This window comes from Medicago truncatula, chromosome 7, assembly GCF_003473485.1.
Source record: "Medicago truncatula cultivar Jemalong A17 chromosome 7, MtrunA17r5.0-ANR, whole genome shotgun sequence".
NCBI classification, from domain to species: domain Eukaryota; kingdom Viridiplantae; phylum Streptophyta; class Magnoliopsida; order Fabales; family Fabaceae; genus Medicago; species Medicago truncatula.
In genome coordinates, this window is record NC_053048.1 from 54,723,586 (window position 1) to 54,745,313 (window position 21,728).

At 35.1% G+C, this 21,728-nt stretch overlaps 3 protein-coding genes across 4 annotated transcripts; 1 reads left to right on the forward strand and 2 right to left on the reverse strand.

Moving 5' to 3' along the window:
* The first annotated feature begins 1,588 nt into the window (after positions 1-1,588).
* On the forward strand, positions 1,589-14,178 carry LOC25499697 (myosin-11). Its single transcript, XM_013595090.3, has 38 exons — positions 1,589-1,836; positions 2,415-2,543; positions 2,678-2,821; positions 2,913-3,058; positions 3,143-3,299; positions 3,403-3,461; positions 3,816-3,975; positions 4,048-4,197; positions 4,304-4,440; positions 4,532-4,678; positions 4,809-4,910; positions 5,041-5,098; positions 5,183-5,284; positions 5,854-5,891; positions 6,052-6,178; positions 6,261-6,431; positions 6,621-6,752; positions 6,871-6,980; positions 7,083-7,143; positions 7,359-7,536; positions 7,720-7,925; positions 8,007-8,126; positions 8,590-8,688; positions 8,880-9,101; positions 9,998-10,137; positions 10,489-10,600; positions 10,686-10,733; positions 10,823-11,077; positions 11,176-11,331; positions 11,426-11,632; positions 11,780-11,923; positions 12,754-12,824; positions 12,917-13,016; positions 13,127-13,183; positions 13,279-13,335; positions 13,413-13,493; positions 13,650-13,732; positions 13,901-14,178. The coding sequence occupies exons 1-38, from the start codon at positions 1,834-1,836 to the stop codon at positions 14,022-14,024; spliced, it is 4,593 nt and encodes a 1,530-aa protein (XP_013450544.1). The 5' UTR covers positions 1,589-1,833; the 3' UTR covers positions 14,025-14,178.
* A 942-nt stretch (positions 14,179-15,120) lies between these two features.
* On the reverse strand, positions 15,121-17,037 carry LOC25499698 (F-box protein At5g03970). The gene is made up of 2 exons (XM_024771265.2): positions 16,858-17,037; positions 15,121-16,679 (listed from the first exon to the last, which is right to left on the reverse strand). The coding sequence occupies exon 2, from the start codon at positions 16,625-16,627 to the stop codon at positions 15,374-15,376; it is 1,254 nt and encodes a 417-aa protein (XP_024627033.1). The 5' UTR covers positions 16,628-16,679; positions 16,858-17,037; the 3' UTR covers positions 15,121-15,373.
* Positions 17,038-19,042: 2,005 nt separating this feature from the next.
* On the reverse strand, positions 19,043-21,498 carry LOC25499699 (uncharacterized). Of its 2 annotated transcripts, none has more exons than XM_039827241.1 (6): positions 21,319-21,498; positions 20,894-21,136; positions 20,745-20,814; positions 20,549-20,658; positions 19,664-19,778; positions 19,043-19,558 (listed from the first exon to the last, which is right to left on the reverse strand). In XM_039827241.1, exons 2-6 carry the CDS (start codon positions 20,952-20,954, stop codon positions 19,474-19,476), a joined length of 441 nt encoding a protein of 146 aa, XP_039683175.1. In that variant the 5' UTR covers positions 20,955-21,136; positions 21,319-21,498; the 3' UTR covers positions 19,043-19,473. The 2 variants fall into 2 exon arrangements, with proteins under 2 accessions (XP_039683175.1, XP_013450546.1); XM_013595092.3 differs by having other exon boundaries at positions 20,894-20,959; positions 21,319-21,497.
* Between the last annotated feature and the right edge of the window lie 230 nt (positions 21,499-21,728).

Genomic DNA, 21,728 nt, shown 5'->3' on the forward strand with positions numbered 1-21,728 from the left:
TCTAATCAATAATCTTAATCTAAGCCAAAATTTTATAAAAACACTATTCAAAATTTACATGCATTATTTTGGTGCAGATCCGTAAAGGCATTGGGTATGCAGAGGGAAGTTGGTTTGAAGAGAATTTAATAAGGGTGGTGAGTGATGGTGTTTATACTTACTTTTGATTTGATCCCTGATTGGGGGTATTTCTCTCAAGGATCGGTTTAGGAGGTTGTTTGAGTTGTCTGTGAACTAGTTGACCCGTCGGTATGAGACATATTTTATTTGGGGTAGGAAAAGGGAGGAGATGCTTGGAATTGGACGCGTCGATTCTTTGCATGGGAGGATGATTTGGTAGAGGAGTGTAAGACGTTATTTAACAATGTTACTTTACAGGTTAGCAGTGGTATTCATTGGCAATGAAAACTAGATCCAATTGGTGGTTACTATGTCAGTGGTACTTATCAGTTCAGCTAATAATTTGTCCCTATTTTCCTTCACCTGTTTCAGACCTTCTTTGCATAAGTTTATTCCTTTGAAGGTATCCGTGCTTGCTTGGCATCTTCTTAGAAATTGGCTTCATACCAAAGACAACATATTTAGGTGAGACGTCCTTAATCAAGACCTTCGCTTTGCATGAGTGGGTGTGGTATTGCAGAATGAGCTAATCACTTGTTTTTGGATTGTAATTTCTTTAGCAACATTTGACACCTTGTTCGACATTAATTGGATTGGTTTCTCTTCGGTTGATTCTTCAAATATTTCGATCCATTTTATGCAGTTTGGTCTTGTAATTGGCGGTTCAAAAGTTCGACGATCTATTGTGTATGTTATTTGGTTTTCTTGTGTATGAGTAATTTGGAAAGAGTAGAATAATATAATATTTAGCCAAAAGGAAGACTCTATTCATCATCTATTGGATAAAGTCAAGTTGTTATCCCATTGATGGATGAAGGCAAAATACGTTAATTTAGCTTTCAATTATCATGGATGGTGGCTTAGTTATTTCTCTTGTTAGAGCATTGACTATCCCTGATAGAAAATGAAACGGTAGATAGATGAACACGAAAATAAACATAAATGACAAAAAAAAATGTTTACGCCAATTTTTTTTTGTTGCTCATGATTAGAGTTTGATCATGAGCTTTTTTTTTGAAGGAAGATCATGAGCTTTAATGAGACTAAAACATGAAATATTTCTAAAAGAGTTCAAACGCAAATATGAGAAAATACATATTTTCTTTTGCACTTTTTAATATGTTTCGTACCACATGCTTAATAAATTTACATCACATCATAATGTGCGGTGCCCTAGAATATTTAGTCAACTTTAGGCTAATTTTTGATGTGTCCATGAGCTTTAAATAGGTACATGTCAAATCAGTACAAATTATATTCTAATCCATTATCATTGTAGTTTTTTTAAGTCGAATATTGTTGACAAAACTATCCATCAAGAAATTTAACACTATTGTATTTTAGGTTATTAGTATACAATAGTATATTATTTTAGTTGAAAAATAAATAAACAAATAGTGAAAATAAAATGTTAGAAGAAGTGGAATTTCCGTTGGAGAGAGAGAGGATTAGTAGTAACCACGAGTTGGCGCGAAAGAAAAGGGAAGAAGCGAAGTTACAGGGCGTGTTGAAGAATGTCTGTCTCTTCCAAGAACCACTCGATCCATCATCACACTCCATCGATCCCACTTTCACTTCCTCTTTCTATCTCTTCTTTCTTCTTTCTTTCTTTCTTTCCTTTTTTTCACTTTCTCAATTCACGCTACCATCACACTTTTTGTTTCTCTCTATGCTCAAATCCGCCATTTCTAATTTACTCTTCACACCTCTATAATGGTACGTGTCTACTACTTTCTATTTCATCAATCTACGAATTCTGTTCTTCTTGTTGTTGTTTCATTTTCTAAATTAATTTATCAAAATTTATATTCAAACTGCTATCTTTCATTAATTAATGGAAAATGTTAACCAATGTCCCTGAGAAATATCAACTGGATCATAATAACATGCACTACACGCAACAAATTTGTATCAATTCAATTCAACATGTATCTTTGTTTATAATTTATACACATGTATACACACACATTGTTCCTCATTTCCATGCCATGCATGCATGGAACAAAATTATATATGTATATGACATTATTTTTAAATTTCTAGTTAGAAGAAATTTGATCCCTTAGAAGTTATGTTTGTCTTTATTTGTGACGCACTTACACAGACACAAACATTGGACACTCGCAGAAGGACACCGATGATCATTTGAAAAAATGACATCCTTCAGTGTAATCACATGTGTTGGTCTCCTATCCGACAGTAGACACCAGATACACTTTCGATCAAAAGTGTCAGTGCTAGAGAGATTGATCTTTTTGATAGATAAATTAACAAGTTGTTATTTCTATCTGCAGGGGACTCCTGTGAATATTATTGTGGGTTCTCATGTCTGGATCGAAGATCCAGATATATCTTGGGTTGATGGACAGGTTTCCAAAATCACTGGACAGGATGCAGAAATTGAAACGACAAATGGAAAGAAGGTACTATATGTTCTTCTAATCTTCACCTTCATAAATCATCACGCTTACTTTATGGAAATGTTACAAAATGTTATACAAGGAAAAAGCTACTTCTGATTTCTGAATACATGTGATTCTATTTTGGATATTTCTAGGTTGTTGCAAAGTTATCAAAAATATTACCCAAAGATATGGAAGCTCCAGCTGGGGGAGTGGATGATATGACTAAATTGTCCTATTTGCATGAGCCTGGAGTCCTGGAGAATTTAAAAATTAGATATGAATTGAATGAAATATATGTAAGGCTCATTTCCCTTTACTATGATAAGTTTGCAACTTGTTTTTATCAGCCCTAAAAGCACTTAACCATCTTCTTAATTCCTTTTACAGACTTATACCGGAAACATATTGATTGCAATAAATCCATTCCAAAGATTACCTCATCTTTATGATGCACACATGATGCAACAGTACAAGGGAGCGCCATTTGGAGAGTTGAGCCCTCATGTATTTGCAGTTGCTGATGTTGCATATAGGTATTATACATTTTTTTTCTGATTGTCCAAATTCCATTTCTATCATTGAACCAAATTTCTAATCAGCGATTTCATTAACACCAGGGCAATGATTAATGAAAAGAAAAGCAATTCAATTCTGGTCAGTGGGGAAAGTGGAGCTGGTAAAACTGAAACTACGAAAATGCTTATGCAATACCTTGCTTACTTAGGTGGTAGGGCAGCCACTGAAGGACGAACCGTTGAACAACAAGTTCTTGAAGTATGATTTCTTTTTTTATCTTCCCCTACAGCGCAAAATTCAATTTTTCTCTTCTTGAACTGCCACTCATTTGAGACTTTTGTATTAACTTATTTGAGTGCAGTCAAATCCAGTTTTGGAAGCATTTGGTAATGCTAAAACTGTCAGGAATAACAATTCCAGGCAAGTCTTCCTTACATGTGAGCAGTAAATATTCTTGTGTTTATTTCTCTATGATATGCTGATATATAAATTAACTTTGTTGCAAGTCTTTGTTAAATACGGGAAAAGTGATTCATTGTGTTTCATTCTCCCTGATAGTTCGATATATAAATTAAATCTATATCCAATTTGTCTCCCTACATTCCCTAATTCTCTACCATAATGCCAAGATTCAATGAGACAGCATTTAAATTGATTGCCATTAATCAATTTTGCTCTCCAGAAATGGAATATAAACAACTACATGAAGCCTACTTAACCTTCATTCTTTTATCAATTATTAGTTTAAAAAATATCATTCTCTTAATGGTGCAGTCGTTTTGGTAAGTTTGTTGAGATCCAATTTGATAAGAGTGGAAGAATCTCAGGCGCAGCCATTCGTACGTACCTTCTTGAGAGATCACGGGTTTGCCAAGTTAATGACCCAGAACGTAACTACCACTGCTTCTATCTTCTTTGTGCTGCACCACAAGAGGTTAACTTCTTCATAGCTTACTTTCTATTTATTCTTTTAATTATATAAACTCATTAGAATTTATGTTGACAGGAAATCGAGAAATACAAATTAGGACATCCTAAAACATATCACTACCTTAACCAGTCGAAATGCTATGAATTGGCTGATATAAGCGATGCTCGTGAGTATCTTGCCACCAGGAGAGCTATGGATATCGTTGGAATAAGCCAAAAAGAGCAGGTTTTTCTTGTCATGAGTGTGAATTCAGATTTTTTTTTTCTTCTGTTATAATATGGAATTATTAGATTCTTACCTCTTTACTTTTCTCTGCTGTCTCTTTTGTCAGGAAGCAATTTTCAGAGTTGTTGCTGCAATTCTTCATATTGGCAATATTGATTTTACCAAAGGAAAGGAAGTCGACTCATCGGTTCCAAAAGATGATAAAGCCAAATTCCACTTGAACACAACTGCTGAGCTCCTCATGTATGGATCAAAGTGTATTGTTGTTCAATGCCCATATGACTTTCAATTGCCTCTTAGATAATTACCATTATTGGATTTTGCATGTTATCAGGTGTGATGTAGGTGCCTTGGAAGATGCATTATGTAAGCGTGTCATGGTCACCCCTGAGGAAATTATAAAACGGAGCCTTGATCCCCAAAGTGCACAAATCAGCAGAGATGGCTTCGCAAAAACAATGTATTCTAGGCTCTTTGACTGGTAAGATGCTGAAAATGGAAACCAATCTATAGTGCCGTCCTTCGTAATTCTAGTTCGGACTACAAATTCATAAGGCAGGGATCTTGGACTATGGTTTTGATCCTTGGTGCATTAACATGGTTGTTAACAGGTTGGTGGACAAGATTAACAATTCAATTGGACAAGATGCCAATTCTAAATCTTTGATCGGGGTCCTTGATATCTATGGTTTCGAAAGCTTTAAATCTAACAGGTAATATGTAGTTTATAAGAACAAGCATGCCTCTTGATACCACAATATTGTATTACTAAAGATGTGAAAGCAGCAGTGTCTGCTTGTTTTCAATCCAGTGCAACTTATTTTCAGTTTTCATGCTCTGCAGTTTTGAGCAGTTCTGCATTAATTTTACAAATGAGAAGTTGCAACAGCATTTCAATCAGGCAAAATCTCAGACCAGATAAGAAGCTTCATTTTGTTATGACCATTATTTCCATGTTTAATACGTTTTTCATGATGACTTTCAGCACGTGTTTAAAATGGAACAAGAAGAATATACAAAGGAACAGATCAATTGGAGCTACATTGAATTTGTTGACAATCAAGATGTTTTGGACCTTATTGAAAAGGTTTTATTTCTCATTTTGTCACTTTCTTTAAGGGGCTGAGGATTCTAGTAGTTCAATTTGAGTTTAAAAGCAGTCAATTTGGATCTTCCGAAATGAAATGGAATTTAATTCTAGTATGCTTATTGGTGATTTAAATTTTGATTATTTATCTAACTATCTTATTGTTTAAATATCATCCCATAATCTATCTTATGTGACTAAAAATAATGGAAAATTTATTAATTCAATCTAAAAAAATCAACTAAATAATTATAAAGCAACTGCACAGAAAGAGGAGAAGCAGGAGAAGGGATGGGAGTGAACTTGGTTAATTGGTTCTATAGTTGCTTCTTTGAAATGAACCAAAAGAGCCCTGTTGAGTATATTACACAAATATTTCATCTCTGGATTTCAGACAAACAAAAGTTTACAGTTCAGATACTACTGTTATTAAGCGATCTTTCCCTAGGTTGTAACTTTGTTCATTTTTACAGTTTTGCCAAAATTCAATCAGTTTTTCATCCTTTTCTGTAACTTTGTCCTCCTCTACTTTCCTTACTAGTCTTATACATTGCTTTTTCCTTTTGCAGAAACCTGGAGGAATCGTTGCTCTCCTTGATGAAGCTTGGTAAAATATTGTTCTCCTTAATCAAGCTTGCTAGATGATGTTTAGCTCTCTCATTTTGGTTACATGATAATTTTTTTATTGTTTGAAATCTTAATCTCCTTGTTATATACCATACAAAATTTACCCCTTCATTCTAACTTTTCCTCCACTTGTCTTTCAGCATGTTTCCGAAGTCAACACATGAAACATTTTCGAACAAGCTTTATCAAACATTTAAGAATCACAAGCGCTTTATTAAACCAAAATTGTCTCGAACAGATTTTACTATTGCTCATTATGCAGGCGAGGTATGACTTATTTTCATAGCACTAGCTTCATAAAAAATAAGACGTCTTATGTCTATCCATTTCTACTGTTGTAAATGTGCAGGTGCAGTACCAGTCTGACCAATTTTTAGATAAAAACAAGGATTACGTGGTTCCTGAACATCAAGATTTATTGAGTTCTTCCAAATGTTCTTTCGTAGCGGGCCTTTTTCCTCCACCTCCAGAAGAGACATCAAAATCTTCAAAGTTTTCTTCGATTGGTTCTCGTTTTAAGGTATCATTCTTTTTCTAATCTTTATTTTTAAGCATGTGGACTTTGTCCCAAATAACAATAAACTTCTTGCATCAACATGTACCCATGTTATAGCTTACAAAACTAAACTGTACTCTTACTTACAAAGCTAAACTGTACCCGTACTATCAGGAAGCTAACAAACCATGTTTTTATATATGAATGGTGCAGCTGCAACTACAGCAACTAATGGAGACATTAAACTCAACTGAGCCTCATTACGTTAGATGTGTGAAACCAAACAACCTTCTCAAGCCTGCAGTTTTTGAGAATGTCAACATTATGCAACAACTTCGATGTGGTGTGAGTATACTTTGATGTTCCCCCTTTGTTCCACTCTTAGGGTGATAGCATGTACAAAAGCATGGTCATGGTTTCTTCATGTTTTCAACCTAGCTTTGTCTAATGCTTTATCATACAGGGTGTTTTAGAGGCAATCAGGATTAGTTGTGCTGGGTACCCAACTCGCCGTGCTTTCTTTGAGTTTATAAACCGATTTTCCCTCCTTGCCCCAGAGGCCACGGAAGGAAAGTAAGAACTCTTCTAGTAAACTTTTAAGCCATGTAGAAAGTTTTGTCTTTATGATATCAAACATTTTCCACCCAGCTAATGTGTTTTTTCACTTATGGACAGCCTTGATGAGAAGGCTGGTTGCCATAAGATTCTAGAAAAGATGGGGCTTAAAGGATATCAGGTACTTTGAATAATCATTTTCTCGTGTTCTTGTTTTAACTATATTAATATCTCTAGAGTTAGCAACAACCACAACTCATGGATCTTACATCATTTATATAGATTTTATTTGCCTTAACCGTTTTATGCTAATAAGGATAGTTTATGATTATTTAACATCCATATGCTTCATTGACATTCATGACCAAATTCATTTGATTGGCTGCCATTTTGTAGATTGGGAAAACAAAGGTATTTCTAAGAGCAGGTCAGATGGCTGAACTGGATGCCCGAAGAGCTCAAGTACTAAGTGTAGCAGCAAAAACTATCCAACGGCGTGTACGAACCTATCAGGCTCGTAGACATTATCTTGCGTTACGAAAGAAAACCATATACGTACAGTCTCTATGGAGAGGTGAAGTATTTTAAAAATGAAAAACGAAATAGCATAAATCATTTGTTTGGATATAGGTGCAATAGTGTATGGACTTCCCTAAATAGAACAGTGTCTCTCAGCACTGCAGGACATCTTGCTGCTTGATCAGCCTCCTTTCCTTTTACTTATTTTCCAATTTCACATGTGTAATATGATCTGTAGGAAGACTTGCATGCAAACTTTATCAGAACCTGAGAAGGGAGGCTGCTGCTGTGAAAATTCAGAAGCACGTACGCAGATATGAATCGAGGAAATCCTACAATAAACTCCATGCATCAGTGCTTACTTTGCAAACAGCTTTGAGGGCAATCGCTGCCCGTAAGGAGTTCAATTATAGGAAACGGACTAAAGCTTCCACCATTATTCAGGTTATAGTTGACTCTTGTAATTAGGACCGTCAGTTAAAGACATAAGTATTCAATATTAAAATTCTCTCTGAAAAATTTCAGGCTCGCTGGCGGTGCCACAACGCTTCCTCATATTATAAAAGGCTGAAGAAAGGTTCAATTGTGACACAATGCCGATGGAGGGGGCGTGTAGCTAGAAAAGAGCTTAGGAGCCTGAAAATGGTAAGTAATGCATCCAGCCAACATAACTCAAGTCATTCAAGGAAAAACAACAGAAGAAAATATAAGTCATCCTCTAATGACTAATCTGAAATTGGATTTAACCTGTCAATAATTGGATCCAAAAGCTTTGCTTTCTTTATATGTCTTACTTTAATTTTTTTTCTTCTCATAGCTTTATTGTAAAACATGTAAAGTAGATGCACATTAAATCTTCGATGTAAACAACAGAAAAGCATATCTCGTTCACAGGAACTTGAAATGAAAGGCATCGTTTCTTCTCGTACCACAATATATATTATTTTGTTTGTGGCTCTATGGTTGATCAAATTGTACCAATTATGCTGATCCTTTACGATTCATTGTTTAACATTTACGCATCAATATTCTCAATTTTTCTTATTATTGATTTTTGTGTTTGTCGTTCTCTTTACTCTAAGTTGATATCTGTTTCCATGTGCTTTAGGCTTCAAGAGAAACTGGTGCACTTAAAGAAGCAAAGGATAAGCTTGAAAAACGAGTGGAGGAACTCACATGGCGCCTCCAACTAGAAAAAAGTTTAAGGGTGAGATATACGTTTGTTAGTTAGATAAAATATGGAGGACGTTTTTATCCTGATATTTTTCACAATCATGCGTTTTGTAAAATTGCACAAATGGGGAATAAAAACAAGGCAGAATAAAAGATCAATCTATGCAAGTGACCAAGTATCCTCTTATTTTGTAATCCCTAAAGAAACTATATGGAATCCTGCAGACCAATCTAGAAGAATCCAAAGCACAAGAGATAGCAAAACTGCAGAACTCCCTGCAGGATATGCAGAGCAAAGTTGATGAAACCACTTCCGTGCTTGCAAAGGAGCGAGAGAATGCAAAAAAATCCATTGAAGAAGCACCTCCTGTTATTCAAGAGACCCAGGTTATTGTTGAAGACACACAGAAGGTTGAATCACTAACAGCAGAAGTTGAGAGTTTAAAGGTAAGAAAGCTCAGTATTAGAATGCTTCTACTTCCATGTATAATGCCTGTTAACTGTGAAATTTTGTAGACAATATATACTTAAATCATATACAACTTTATCATTCTTAGAGTGTGATTCATTGATTCGTATGCTTATTCGACTACTTTTCATTGGTTAGCTGAAACAAGTTGGATAACATGTATGGAATTAGGAATGTTTGGGTGAGGGCTGGAAGAAAAAAATCAATGTGAAGATGGCATTACGACAGTTTTTTCCAGGTTCTGGACATGATATATCCAATGACACAGCCTAGCTTGTAAACAGAGATAAATTATGCATTTCGTGTAAGATGCTTTCAGAACCGAATGAAACCTTAGAAGAACACTTCAGATTTCATAGTATTCATATTAGAATTAGAAGCAGTTTCAATGGAACCCTAATCAAAAGGCATGTTACATGATTCGTTTCCCACCAATTGATATGAGAAGCAGTATAGTAAATCACATTATTGTACATATTCCTTGAATTAATACTTGGCAGTTCAGTCAAGATATTCACAACAACAACAACCAAGCCTTTTCCCACCAAGTGGGTCGGCTACATGGATCAAATTACGCCATAAGGTTCACAATTAATAAAAAAATTGAGAACAGCATAGCTAATGACTGTAACTGATCATCCTAAAAGCCTAAGTTGTTAGGAAGAGGCACGATAAAAAATTTATTAGACAAATTACAGTACCAAGGGATTAAAAATTATGAAATGTTTAAGCATAAATCTTTTGATTGGTTTAGCACAAACTCACCGAGTAGTATGATCTCTTCTTAAGATTATAGTGGTACACTCAAGTTCTTGTGAGGTGTATAGTGGTCATCTCGTCTATATGATGTTTCCTTGGGTTTATCTTTGTACAGACGTCACTAGAGTCGGAGAAACAGAAATCTGATGATTTTGAAAAGAAATACAATGAAGCCCAGGCTTATAGTGAAGAAAGGTCTAAAAAATTAGAAGACACAGAAAAGAAGGCTCGTCAGCTCCAAGAATCACTGACCAGGTAATATAAAAAATGAACAACCTAACTATTTCTGTTCTCATGTGGTTACCAATGGCAATCAATACTAAAAATGATGGATTGGAGTGTAACTGATTCATGATTTGGAATCTTTCAAACTTCTCGAGTACCAGAAATCTTTTTCCAGATATTTGCTTACTCGTGGAAAGTATGACAATGTTATTGGCTAACTGATCAAATATTACTTTTCTTTCTTTCTCTTCTTCACTAAGTAGCAAAAATGATGACATCCACAACAAATGAATTTATATCTAATTCTCTACTTTAAAAATAATATATATCACTCATATCTACACGAGGTGTATGACCAAAATTTCACATTATGTTGATTAGGCTAGAAGAGAAGATTAATAATTTAGAATCAGAGAATCAGGTTCTACGCCAACAAGCTGTTTCTATGGCACCTAATAAGTTCCTCTCGGGACGCTCTCGATCAATTATTCAGGTACTCCTTGGGATGAATCTTATATACTTGATAATAAAATTAATCTTCAAGTTTGTTGATGATATTTTCTTATCTCTGTCGATAGAGAGTTGACAGTGGACATATTGGAGTGGAAGGAAAGCCGCCACATTTGGTAACAAAGATTATCCTGGTTACTATTACTCTTACTTGATATGTATATGTGGACTTGACTCTCTTTTTTTCACTTGATCAACTTTTCAGGATATGCATAGCCCATCAATGAACCACAGGGAATCCACAGAGGTGGAGGATAAACCACAGAGGTCATTGAATGAGAAACAACAGGAGAATCAAGAGTTGCTCATTAGATGTATTGCACAACATCTAGGCTTTGCTGGGAATAGACCAATTGCTGCCTGTATCATATACAAATGCCTCTTGCATTGGAGATCATTTGAAGTTGAGCGTACAAGTGTGTTTGATCGTATAATCCAAACTATAGGCCATGCAATTGAGGTTTAAAATGCTCAACTTTCACGTGATAGTTCTCTTTCCTTCTCACACTCCTTTCTCAACAAATTTATTTTCACTAAAATATATTTTTCGGACTTCAGACCCAGGAGAACAACGACATCTTGGCTTATTGGTTATCCAATGCTTCTACACTTCTCTTGTTGCTCCAGCGCACACTTAAAGCGAGTGGTGCTGCTGGAATGGCTCCTCAACGCCGCCGTTCTTCCTCAGCAACCCTGTTTGGGAGGATGACACAAGTAAATATAACTTTCTAATTTGAAACGGGTTGATTCCCATTGAGAAATTTTCCTTCTTTAGGAAAGTACAGTCGTTCATTTACCCTTATTACAGAGTTTCCGTGGAGCTCCAGCAGGAGTCAATATTTCCCTAATCAATGGTAGCATGAATGGGGGAGGAGATACATTAAGACAGGTTGAGGCCAAGTATCCAGCTCTGCTTTTCAAACAGCAGCTTACAGCTTATGTGGAAAAGATATATGGAATGATTCGAGATAACTTGAAGAAAGAAATTTCTCCCTTGCTTGGACTATGCATCCAGGTACAACAATTTCGTGATTATGCTTAGTAAACTTCTATCTACTGATATACTGTGCATGCTTTCTTACATTTCTAAAGCTTTTCATTTCTTAAATTGCCATTCAAATTCAATGATTTAACACGTAACTGTTTGAATGTAATGAGATAGGCACCAAGAACATCCAGAGCGAGCTTAGTTAAGGGATCATCACGTTCAGTTGCAAACACTGAAGCGCAAAAAGCCTTGATTGCTCACTGGCAGGGAATAGTCAAGAGCCTTGGAAACTTCTTAAATACTTTGAAAGCAAATAATGTTAGTGGAACCTCTTAATCTCTCTCTCTCTCTCTCTCTCTCTCTCTCTCTCTCTCCCTCTCTCTCTCTCTCTCTCTCTCTCTCTCTCTCTCTCGTGCTTTCTCATAACTACTTTTTCCAGCAGTGTTTCTAGCTCCTAACGAAAAATACTCCTTATAACAAAATCACAGGCTGCTCTCATAGTTGACTGAAAATAGATTACCTCTTTTTTCCTTAAATTTAAACAGGTTTTATTTCTAATTAAATTTATTTCCTATGCCCCAGATAGTGTAAAATAATTTGATACATACATCCAAGGTTGTCAGACTCAACTCTACTCGATTTTAACCAATTTTGCACGAGTTAACTTGCTGTGAAATCGCTTTGAATTCCAATTTCACCGAAAACCAATTTTACATCCGATTTATCACAAATTTTACACTTAGGAGAGAAGAAACGTAATTGTTAACACGAGATTTTGACAACCTTGCATACATCTAATTGTATCTCACCATTTAGACTTTTTGGAGATGTTTTAAGAACTAATATTACAAGGTGAGATATGATTGGACGTTTGAGTAAAAATTTAATACACTTTCTGTCCATAGGCATTAAACTGTATGAATGAAGGTGATTTATGTTAATCATTAATCAAGGAGGCTTAAGTGAATTTGAGAGCAACAAGGGAAGTCTCTATAATTTTGTTATACCTTAGGGAGGTTTATATGTCTCATCTTCTTTCATTGTTTTATTTCCATTTTCCTTTGGCAGCTTGTTATGTTTACATTTACTTCTTCTTGGTTGAGTTAAATAAATATTTGCGTTCTTCCCATTCTGTTTCATTTTGGCAGGTCCCCCCATTTTTGGTTAGGAAGGTGTTTACTCAAATTTTTTCTTTCATCAATGTCCAACTCTTCAATAGGTTGGTCTTATTCCACTTTCGATGTTTTGGGATTGTTTACTGTTTTTCAAATCAGAATTATCGTCTCATGTCAATGCTCATTTTTCTTATAGTCTTCTCTTAAGACGGGAGTGCTGCTCATTTAGTAATGGAGAATATGTGAAAGCTGGTCTGGCTGAATTGGAGCATTGGTGTTATAAAGCAACCGATGAGGTGCAATACTAAGCTGCTGCTAATTTTCCAGTTCCTTCAATTCTTTCAATAAAGTTTAAATGCATACTAACCCCCACTCCATCCCCCCTCTTCCGGAAAAAAAATTGCAGTATGCAGGTCCAGCCTGGGATGAGCTCAAACATATTAGGCAAGCTATTGGATTTCTGGTATCTATCTATCTATCTATCTGCAATCTTCACGGTACTTGTTCAAATGGAAAGAGTAAAATATTAAACAATGATATTTCCTACATTTATTTTAGGTCATACATCAAAAACCAAAGAAAACGTTGGACGAAATAAGTCATGACCTGTGTCCGGTAAGTAAAAGATATCCGACTTTCTATCTAACTTTCACTTTCCCAAATACCTACCATTGTTGGTTTCTTGTTCACAGGTCCTCAGTATCCAGCAGCTATATCGAATTAGTACCATGTACTGGGATGACAAGTATGGCACACATAGTGTGGCCCCTGATGTAAGTTTTCACACTTATTCATTATTCAAACTTAAGTTTAAAGCCATCTATGCCAAAAGGCAGTAGGATAACTTCATATCGAATTCGTTCAAAAAAGAAAAAAAGAAAGAAAGAAAAAACTATGTTGAGCTTTGCCGTATAAATGTTTTCATGTAGGTAATATCCAATATGCGAGTGCTGATGACTGAAGATTCAAATAATGCAGTTAGTAATTCTTTCCTGTTGGATGATGATTCAAGGTAAGCCTTGAGCTATGTGAATACTAATTATTCAGGTTTTCTTTGTTTTATACACTCACATTTAATTAATTTTTTCCTCTTTGTTACACATGCTTCTAGTTGTTAATAACTGAATGTATATTTGAATATTTATTTGTCATTGACCATTTGGTGGCACCTACTTTGCAGCATTCCATTTTCTGTTGATGACATATCAAAGTCAAATGAACAGATAGATATCTCTGATATAGAGCCTCCGCCATTAATTCGCGAGAACTCTGGGTTTAGTTTCTTGTTGCCACGCCCAGATTGACAGCTTTCGTTGCAGAATTGATCCACTAGTACTCTTACCTTTGTCCAGATATCAGCTCACATTCAGTTACATGTTATTATGTGAAATAAAAAATTTTGACATCAGAAAGAAGATTGTATTTAACATATTTATTTCTCAATAGCTTGAAAAGGGATGACATAGTGCAGATTTTACGGTGCGCAATCTAGCATTTGAGGCGGGAACGAATATTGCCCTCTCAACAACCTTGTTTTGTTTTTGATACAAGATTTTGTACCTAGGAATTTAAAAAAAAAAAATACCGAAATGAACACAATTTCTGTCAGCAAAGAACATGTTTAGCTGGGCTTTTTAGATTTAGCTATTCACATTTGCATTTTTTTTCCATTACTTTCCAGATGCCAATTTTAACCTCAGACAATGAAATGAGTTTTGATATATTCTCTTAATAATCTTAGTGTTACAGAAAATATATATAATCTTGTAATCTCGTAAAGGTTAAATAAAGAAAATATTAAATACCGTACCCAAAATATTATATATTGAATACACCAAGTATATATATCAATATCTTAAAATCATAACAAAATTAATATTTTCTTGGGTTTTTTAGGATTTAAAATTAATCCAATAATTTACCTAGGTCTGATATTCTACCGGTTGCCACGATACCTTGTTTGTCCCTGCATGAAATTAGGCCCTTTAGATAGCATTATAAGCATGCTATGAACATATCTGAAGCTTCAACTATAGTTCATTGTTTTGTTTTTGTTTTGATGAACATCTATATTTCAGATTATTATGTTATATTGGTGCCGTGTTTGTTAATTGAATATTAAATCGAAGAGAATCAAGGTTTCAAGTTCTCTTTATCTAGTTCCAGAGAATAAACAATGTATCTACCAAAATGAAAAGTACACAATCTGAAAATTTTAAATTAGTGTTGAAAGCCTTCTACTTGGATGGTAGTATAAGCGAAACTACCACCTCGAACACTATGAACGTGCTTAGTGTGAGGGACATCGGTTTCTAATGTATGATGTGAAGTTAGAATTAATAACGTAAAACCAAACAACAATCGGTGAAAAGAGAGTTCCATGATCAGAAGATTACACAATGATCAGAAGAGCAATATTTTTTAGTACTTGATTAACCAGAAGATTATCAGCATATACAGTACACACCATTGATCATATAAAGCAAAATGAAGGCTCGCGGGACCACTAGACTTTAAAACAGAACAAAGATGCTTAAAGCTTAGTTTCACTTCCATTTATCAATCCTGATTAAAAACAAACTGGAAAAGAAAGATTACATCTAGAAATAGAAAAGACGAGCCTTCAACTCGACGGAAATCATGTTCCATTCTATCATGACACGGATGAAGAGCGTGGCCAAGCAGGCAGAAAGTAAGGAACCACTTTACTAGATTCCCATGAAATGGACGCTCCTCGACCCTGATAATTAACTACTTCTGCTGTCTTGGTCTCCAAATCACACAGGAAAATGTTCCAGCCCAGTCTAATAAACACAGATGCAGAATTCTTAGGAAGAAATGATAGTATCTGAGTCTCTTTAAAATACAAGCTAAAGGTTGGTATCTGCTTCCATATTGCTTTGAAATTCAATCTCCACCTCGGAATCCAATTGTACTTCAAATGAGTACAGTTGCAGTAAGTGGATGGGTTAACTGCTGGCTCCTTCTCAAGAACCCATATCTCCAAACCCAAATTATTGCTCTGACCATACTGCAATAGCCCATCTGACGATTCCCCAAGAACAGATTCCTCGTGCTCCTGTGATAACACACCAGCCGGTAATTTAACCAAAGCTACATTCCTATCCCCTAAACGCGGATCATAAATAGCAAGTTTTCCCCAAATTGCAAGCCAGTGCACAACTCCTGCAACCACCATACCTACAGTCCTTGGGCGCAACGAAAAAGGTGAAGAACACATCAGAGTAGACTGCTTCCATTTCCCAGTTTTCGACGAGTAAGTCTCAACCGATGCAGTGTTGCGTTCCTTAAGCTTAGATTCACATTTCGCACGGATCACCTTGTAACAAATATCACCCTCAAGATATTCCTCAACAATCAACGCCATACAGAGAGTTTTATAAAACTGCTGAGGCTCCGGGAGCTGAAACCGTTGCTTGCTCATCTTATCATAAACATAGTAAGTCTTCGGGTGTACACCAGAGAGTATAACACCATTACAAGAATCCATAAAGTAACCAAGTTTTTTGAGAATTCCAGAACGCACCAAATCATCACCCTCTTTACAAGTGGACAAAAACGGAAGTGCAGGCTCCCAAGAAGGACGACGATAACCATCACGAGGCCTTCCAAGATACAGAAAGTTGCATACAAAAAACCCTAATTGACGATAATTTTGGCCCCATTGAGTCAAATAACGACGATGAAAGGAAGAAGTGCATATAAAATGGAGCCATCTTTTGGACACAAGGATTGATTTGAAGACAGTTGATGGTGGTACACGAAGTAGAATCTCATGCATGATATCATCACAATTAAGTACATCATAAACACTACTAATAATATCAATATTATTATCATTACTCGTTTTCGCTCTCTTCTTCTTCTTCTTCTTCCATTTCGCCATTTTCGTCAGCTAGGTTAAGTTTATGCAAAATTCATCATCATCTTCAGAAAAGCTGAAAAAAAAATCAGACAAATCTAAAATCTATAGTTCAACAAAATTAAGCTAATTTCAATCTATAATCGCAGAAAATCGCGGTGAAATCGAATCATCGCGCATGCAGGAGAGGGGAAGGAAAATCCGAAAAAAAGTAAAAAGAAAATAAAAAAAAAGGAATAGATGGAGTTTCTCACTGATTGTGACAGCCGAAGAGAAAGTCCGGTAGAGTTTTCCGGCGAGTTGAGATCAGTGCGATGGAGAAAACGGTGTCGTTTGCATTTTGCTTTTTGATTTGATGGAGCTGCTTCACTTCACTACTGAGCTACTGAGTGAGTTTTTTTGTTTCAGTGTTTCTATGGATTGGGTTTGTGTGCGGTTAGGAGGATATGATTGCATTGCAGTCCATCACGTCTAGATCGTCCGATCAAGATTTGTCGGATAGTTTTTAATATGCAGTTTGATCGATGTCAATTCAAATTTGGGTTTTTAGATGTTTGTTTCTGTCAACTGAGCTATATGGGGACTCGGGTTTTTAAATGTTAATTCAAGTTTTAAAATAGGTCACATTTATAACAAAATGAGTGAAAGTGTGGCATGTGTAAATTAAAGAAAAAATGACACTCTTATTATTACATGAATAAAAATATAGACTTCATATATTGGTCATTGTCAACTATTTGTCCCGCAATTTTTTATGTATCGATGATAAAATTTTGTTAGAGTTTTTTTGAATTGTACATGATGGATAAACCTACAGAAAACTAAGTTATTTTTTTATTATGTGCAAAATTTTCATATGTTAAGAAGTTTAAAATAGTAATTTTGAATTGAAACTTATACATTTTGTATTAAATATATAACTTTTTAATAAATAATTGTTGTTTTTCCATAAAATCTTGTTACTTTTAGTAGTTGTTTTAACATGTGTAACATTGCATATGATAGACAAACCCAATTTAAACTTATTTTCATCAAAGTAGTTTAGTTTAGTTTTAAATGTACATTTTAGATTTTGTACTATTCGCATGTCATTTTTATCAAGGGAGGGGGAATGAGTGGATTGTGAATAAGTGATAAAAATTACATGTGAATAGTACAAAATCTAGAAAGTAATTTAAATTAAATGTATTTGAAAAACTAAATTAAACAGTACTTTTGGTGAAATTACGATTAAATTAAATTAAAGAAATGTGTTCGAGAAGCTAGACTAAATAATAGTCCAGTGAAAAAGCAATAAATTGATAAAAATAACTCATAATTTTGGTTAAGAGAACAAAGAATTACTCCATCCGATCACTATTATAAGCAAAAAACTACTTTTTAAGTTCATTGAATGAGTGATGTATGTTGTCATTAATATAGACCACATACATCATTTATTAAATGAACCTTACTTTCTCCCATTACTATTATAAACAAAATATAATTTTCTTAGATTTATTGAATAACTGATATATTTGATTTATAATATAGAATATATATAGATCAAATGCCTTAGTTATTCAATAAACTAAAAAATTGTTTTTTACTTACGACGAAAGATAATATACACATAAGAAAATTTATGTGACTTTGATATTGTGGGCTCGCCCAGACAAATCTTAATGCTTAAATAAATAACGATGACAAAGATACTGACATGCTTTTTTTATCTAGTTTTTTTTTTTTTTTTTTTTGACAAATTTCTAGTTGTTCTTTGTTGCATTTAAAAATATTATGGGAAGATAATTTGCAGGCACATTGTGTCGGAAAAGGAACAATGTAACAGTGTGTAATTTCGATACGCGGATATCTGTCAATCTATTTACCACCATGGTATGATCAGTTCCAATGCAGAAGGCCACCCAACCCTTGCTTTAGGCCAAAAAGCAAACAAAAAACTTGTTTATTATCATTAGCCAGCCTAGCATATTGTAACTATATTGTTATTTTTTTTCTTCTAGAGAATGAAGTATGAGTGTATGACCATTGCTTGGTTCATACTCATACTACTACAAATTATATAAAATAGATAATGATTACTTGGATATAGATTTGATTTTAGAGCTGATAGCTTTTAAAGAAAATTGTAACAATTAGAGAAATGATATACAACAAAACTAAAGTTAGAAAGAAAGATGTAAGTTACTTCAATTGCCTAAGGCTATGTTAAGTGGAAAAGCAACACCAAACACAGGAATAAATTATAGATGGTCAAGTGGAGCAGAAGGACTGATATTACACCTGGTGACTTCAAATTATTTTCACTTCATAAGTGGAAAAGCAACAAGTAAACAGATAAACGACCAAATGAAGCATGACTAATATATTTCTACCAACCCCACCCCTTCCAATTTGCCTTTCATCATGGAGCGGCTGATCTTTCACCAGAAGGCTGTGTTAGAAACAATTTAAACAGATTATTTGCATAAAATCTAACAAAAATTGGAAGATCTCACAAAATGTCTAATTCAAAATGTAGATCATACAAAATGATAGGATCCCAGTCATACTGCAACTAGAATGGTTTTTCAATAGCTTTGCTTCATCAGAATTTCACCAATGCGCTAGGCTGCAATGGTCTACATGTTACGTTTCTTTGACCAGTAGTAGGCAGAAAGGGGATTATTCACCCCTATCTAACTACCAACAACAACTACCATAAAGACAAACCTAAACAACCTACATAAAAGCATAAACTAATTCCTATTTCTAAACATCTTTCTATGATAGATTTGCAGAGTCCTTTATACTGGGTCATTAGTGTCTTGCCTAACAATGCACACCAGCTGGACGAGCTAAAAAGTAAAGCCATACGGAGGAGGATCATACTAAAGATTTTTTCGCCCTAACTGAGCCGTTAACTGATCAGCAGCGGCCATAGCACAGGATGCTGGACCAATGGAACCTTCATACCTGTGAAATTAAAGATAAGTATACAGTGAAAAGTGAGAGGAAACTAGAGAGTGAAGTGCATTTGCAGTTCATGATAAACATGCTGAATTAGAATTATATACTTACAGAGCCACCAAGATATATGCGGCTGTTTGCATAACAATTGCACCTTCCCCAGCAGGTTTTGATGTGTTTATGCACCTTGCACTAAACCAGTTCTCATGAATTGTTGTGACCAAGTCTGCCATCCAAAATTTACATCAGTAATGTAAGATTAGAGAAGTACGATGCACCACAGCAGGGGGAAGAGTTACAGAAATGCACAAAAAGTGTGGCGAGTCTATTGACATGCATATCAATATATCATGCATAGAACAACATGCATCTACCTATCTATCTGAAGTCCACAATATTATAGACTGTTAAGAGTCTCACATCGGATAGGTGATGGCCTTACAATGTGTTTATAAGTGGGGGCAATCCTCACCTCACAAGCCAGTTTTGTGGGGTTGTGTTAGGCCCAACCACCATTTCTAAGATAGACCTTGAAACTTGATGCTAATATATATTTAGAACACTTCAGTTTTAAAAAACAATAGTGACCATAAAATTCATAAGCAGAACTCTAAAAGTAGAATTCCAAAGAGAAGTTCGCTAAAAGTAGAATTCCAAAGAGAAGTTAATCAGAAAAATAAAATTTACATACACATACAGCTGGCATTTTTTTTAGTTCTTCATTATGAACTCAATTAGGCTACCAGAACGACCTAGAATTAAGTATTGGCCAACGAAATTGACCTCAACTAATCATATTCATAGTGATTTGTATTACAAGATGCATCGGCAGGCAGCACACTCCCCAAATGTTTTAATTGAAATTTCCAACAGTTAGGTAGGCATTTAATTCGCATAATACAAGCGTCGAGGTCGAATACAGTTTACTAAGCAGTACTGTAAGTGATTATTGAGTGAAAAAGTAGAAAATGCAGGTAAGTTGAAGTTGAAGCTTACACTGATGGGATCCAATATAGAAGCTCTCAGTCTGGAGTTGATTGTTTCTGATAAAGTCGACAAAATGTCGTAATTCAATGATATTGACTTTAATTCCTTCTTGTTCAGCACTGTCAGCATACATTATTCATTCATAAGTACAGTATTTGGAGAAATAAGAAAAAGAATAATGGTTGTTGTTGTTAAAGGTTCTTACAGGGTAGATAACAAGCGAGAAGGTGCAGTTGGATCAAAATTAACGAGCAAAGCAGCTTTTAAAGGAAGACCTAAATCAATGAATGAATCAAATAAATAAATGTGATCAATGAATCATCTACGAAAGGTTAAGCTAAATAACTAACTCACGAGGACCAATGTTGGTTGAAGCCCACTTATCCCATGTCTTATGCACAAAACCCCAATCCATCGCGCCTAATACAGATCCAATCGAAGAGAAGAAGAAATTAACGAAGGTTATTCACTTATTGATGTGACTAGACCCCCCTATTGGAGAAGGTTTATAGTCCCAAAAAGTTATTCTATCACCACTATTGGTTTTTCGTCAGCTAGGTTAAGTTTATGCAAAATTCATCATCGTCTTCAGAAAAGCTGAAAAAAAAATCAGACAAATCTAAAATCTATAGTTCAACAAAATTAAGCTAATTTCACTCTATATTCGCAGAAAATCGCGGTGAAATCGAATCATCGCGCATGCAGGAGAGGGGAAGGAAAATCCGAAAAAAAAAAGTAAAAAGAAAATTAAAAAAAAAGGAAAAGATGGAGTTTCTCACTGATTGTGACAGCCGAAGAGAAAGTCCGGTCGAGTTTTCCGGCGAGTTGAGATCAGTGCGATGGAGAAAACGGTGTCGTTTGCATTTTGCTTTTTGATTTGATGGAGCTGCTTCACTTCACTACTGAGCTACTGAGTGAGTTTTTTTGTTTCAGTGTTTCTATGGATTGGGTTTGTGTGCGGTTAGGAGGATATGATTGCATTGCAGTCCATCACGTCTAGATCGTCCGATCAAGATTTGTCGGATAGTTTTTAATATGCAGTTTGATCGATGTCAATTCAAATTTGGGTTTTTAGATGTTTGTTTCTGTCAACTGAGCTATGCTCATGGGGACTCGGATTTTTAGATGTTAATTCAAGTTTTAAAATAGGTCGCATTTATAACAAAATGAGTGAAAGTGTGGCATGTAT

Bases quoted from the DNA above. Each gene is read 5' to 3' on its own strand.
- LOC25499697 (XM_013595090.3), top strand. The intron at 7,144-7,358 runs GTACTTTGAATA...GCCATTTTGTAG, and splicing joins TGGGGCTTAAAGGATATCAG to ATTGGGAAAACAAAGGTATT. The intron at 13,336-13,412 runs GTAAGTAAAAGA...TCTTGTTCACAG, and splicing joins TAAGTCATGACCTGTGTCCG to GTCCTCAGTATCCAGCAGCT.
- LOC25499698 (XM_024771265.2), bottom strand. From the start codon at position 16,627: ATGGCGAAATGGAAGAAGAAGAAGAAGAAGAGAGCGAAAACGAGTAAT.
- LOC25499699 (XM_039827241.1), bottom strand. From the start codon at position 20,954: ATGGATTGGGGTTTTGTGCATAAGACATGGGATAAGTGGGCTTCAACC. The intron at 20,659-20,744 runs GTAAGAACCTTT...GTATGCTGACAG, and splicing joins TCTCGCTTGTTATCTACCCT to TGCTGAACAAGAAGGAATTA. The intron at 19,559-19,663 runs GTAAGTATATAA...TTAATTTCACAG, and splicing joins GCATATATCTTGGTGGCTCT to GTATGAAGGTTCCATTGGTC.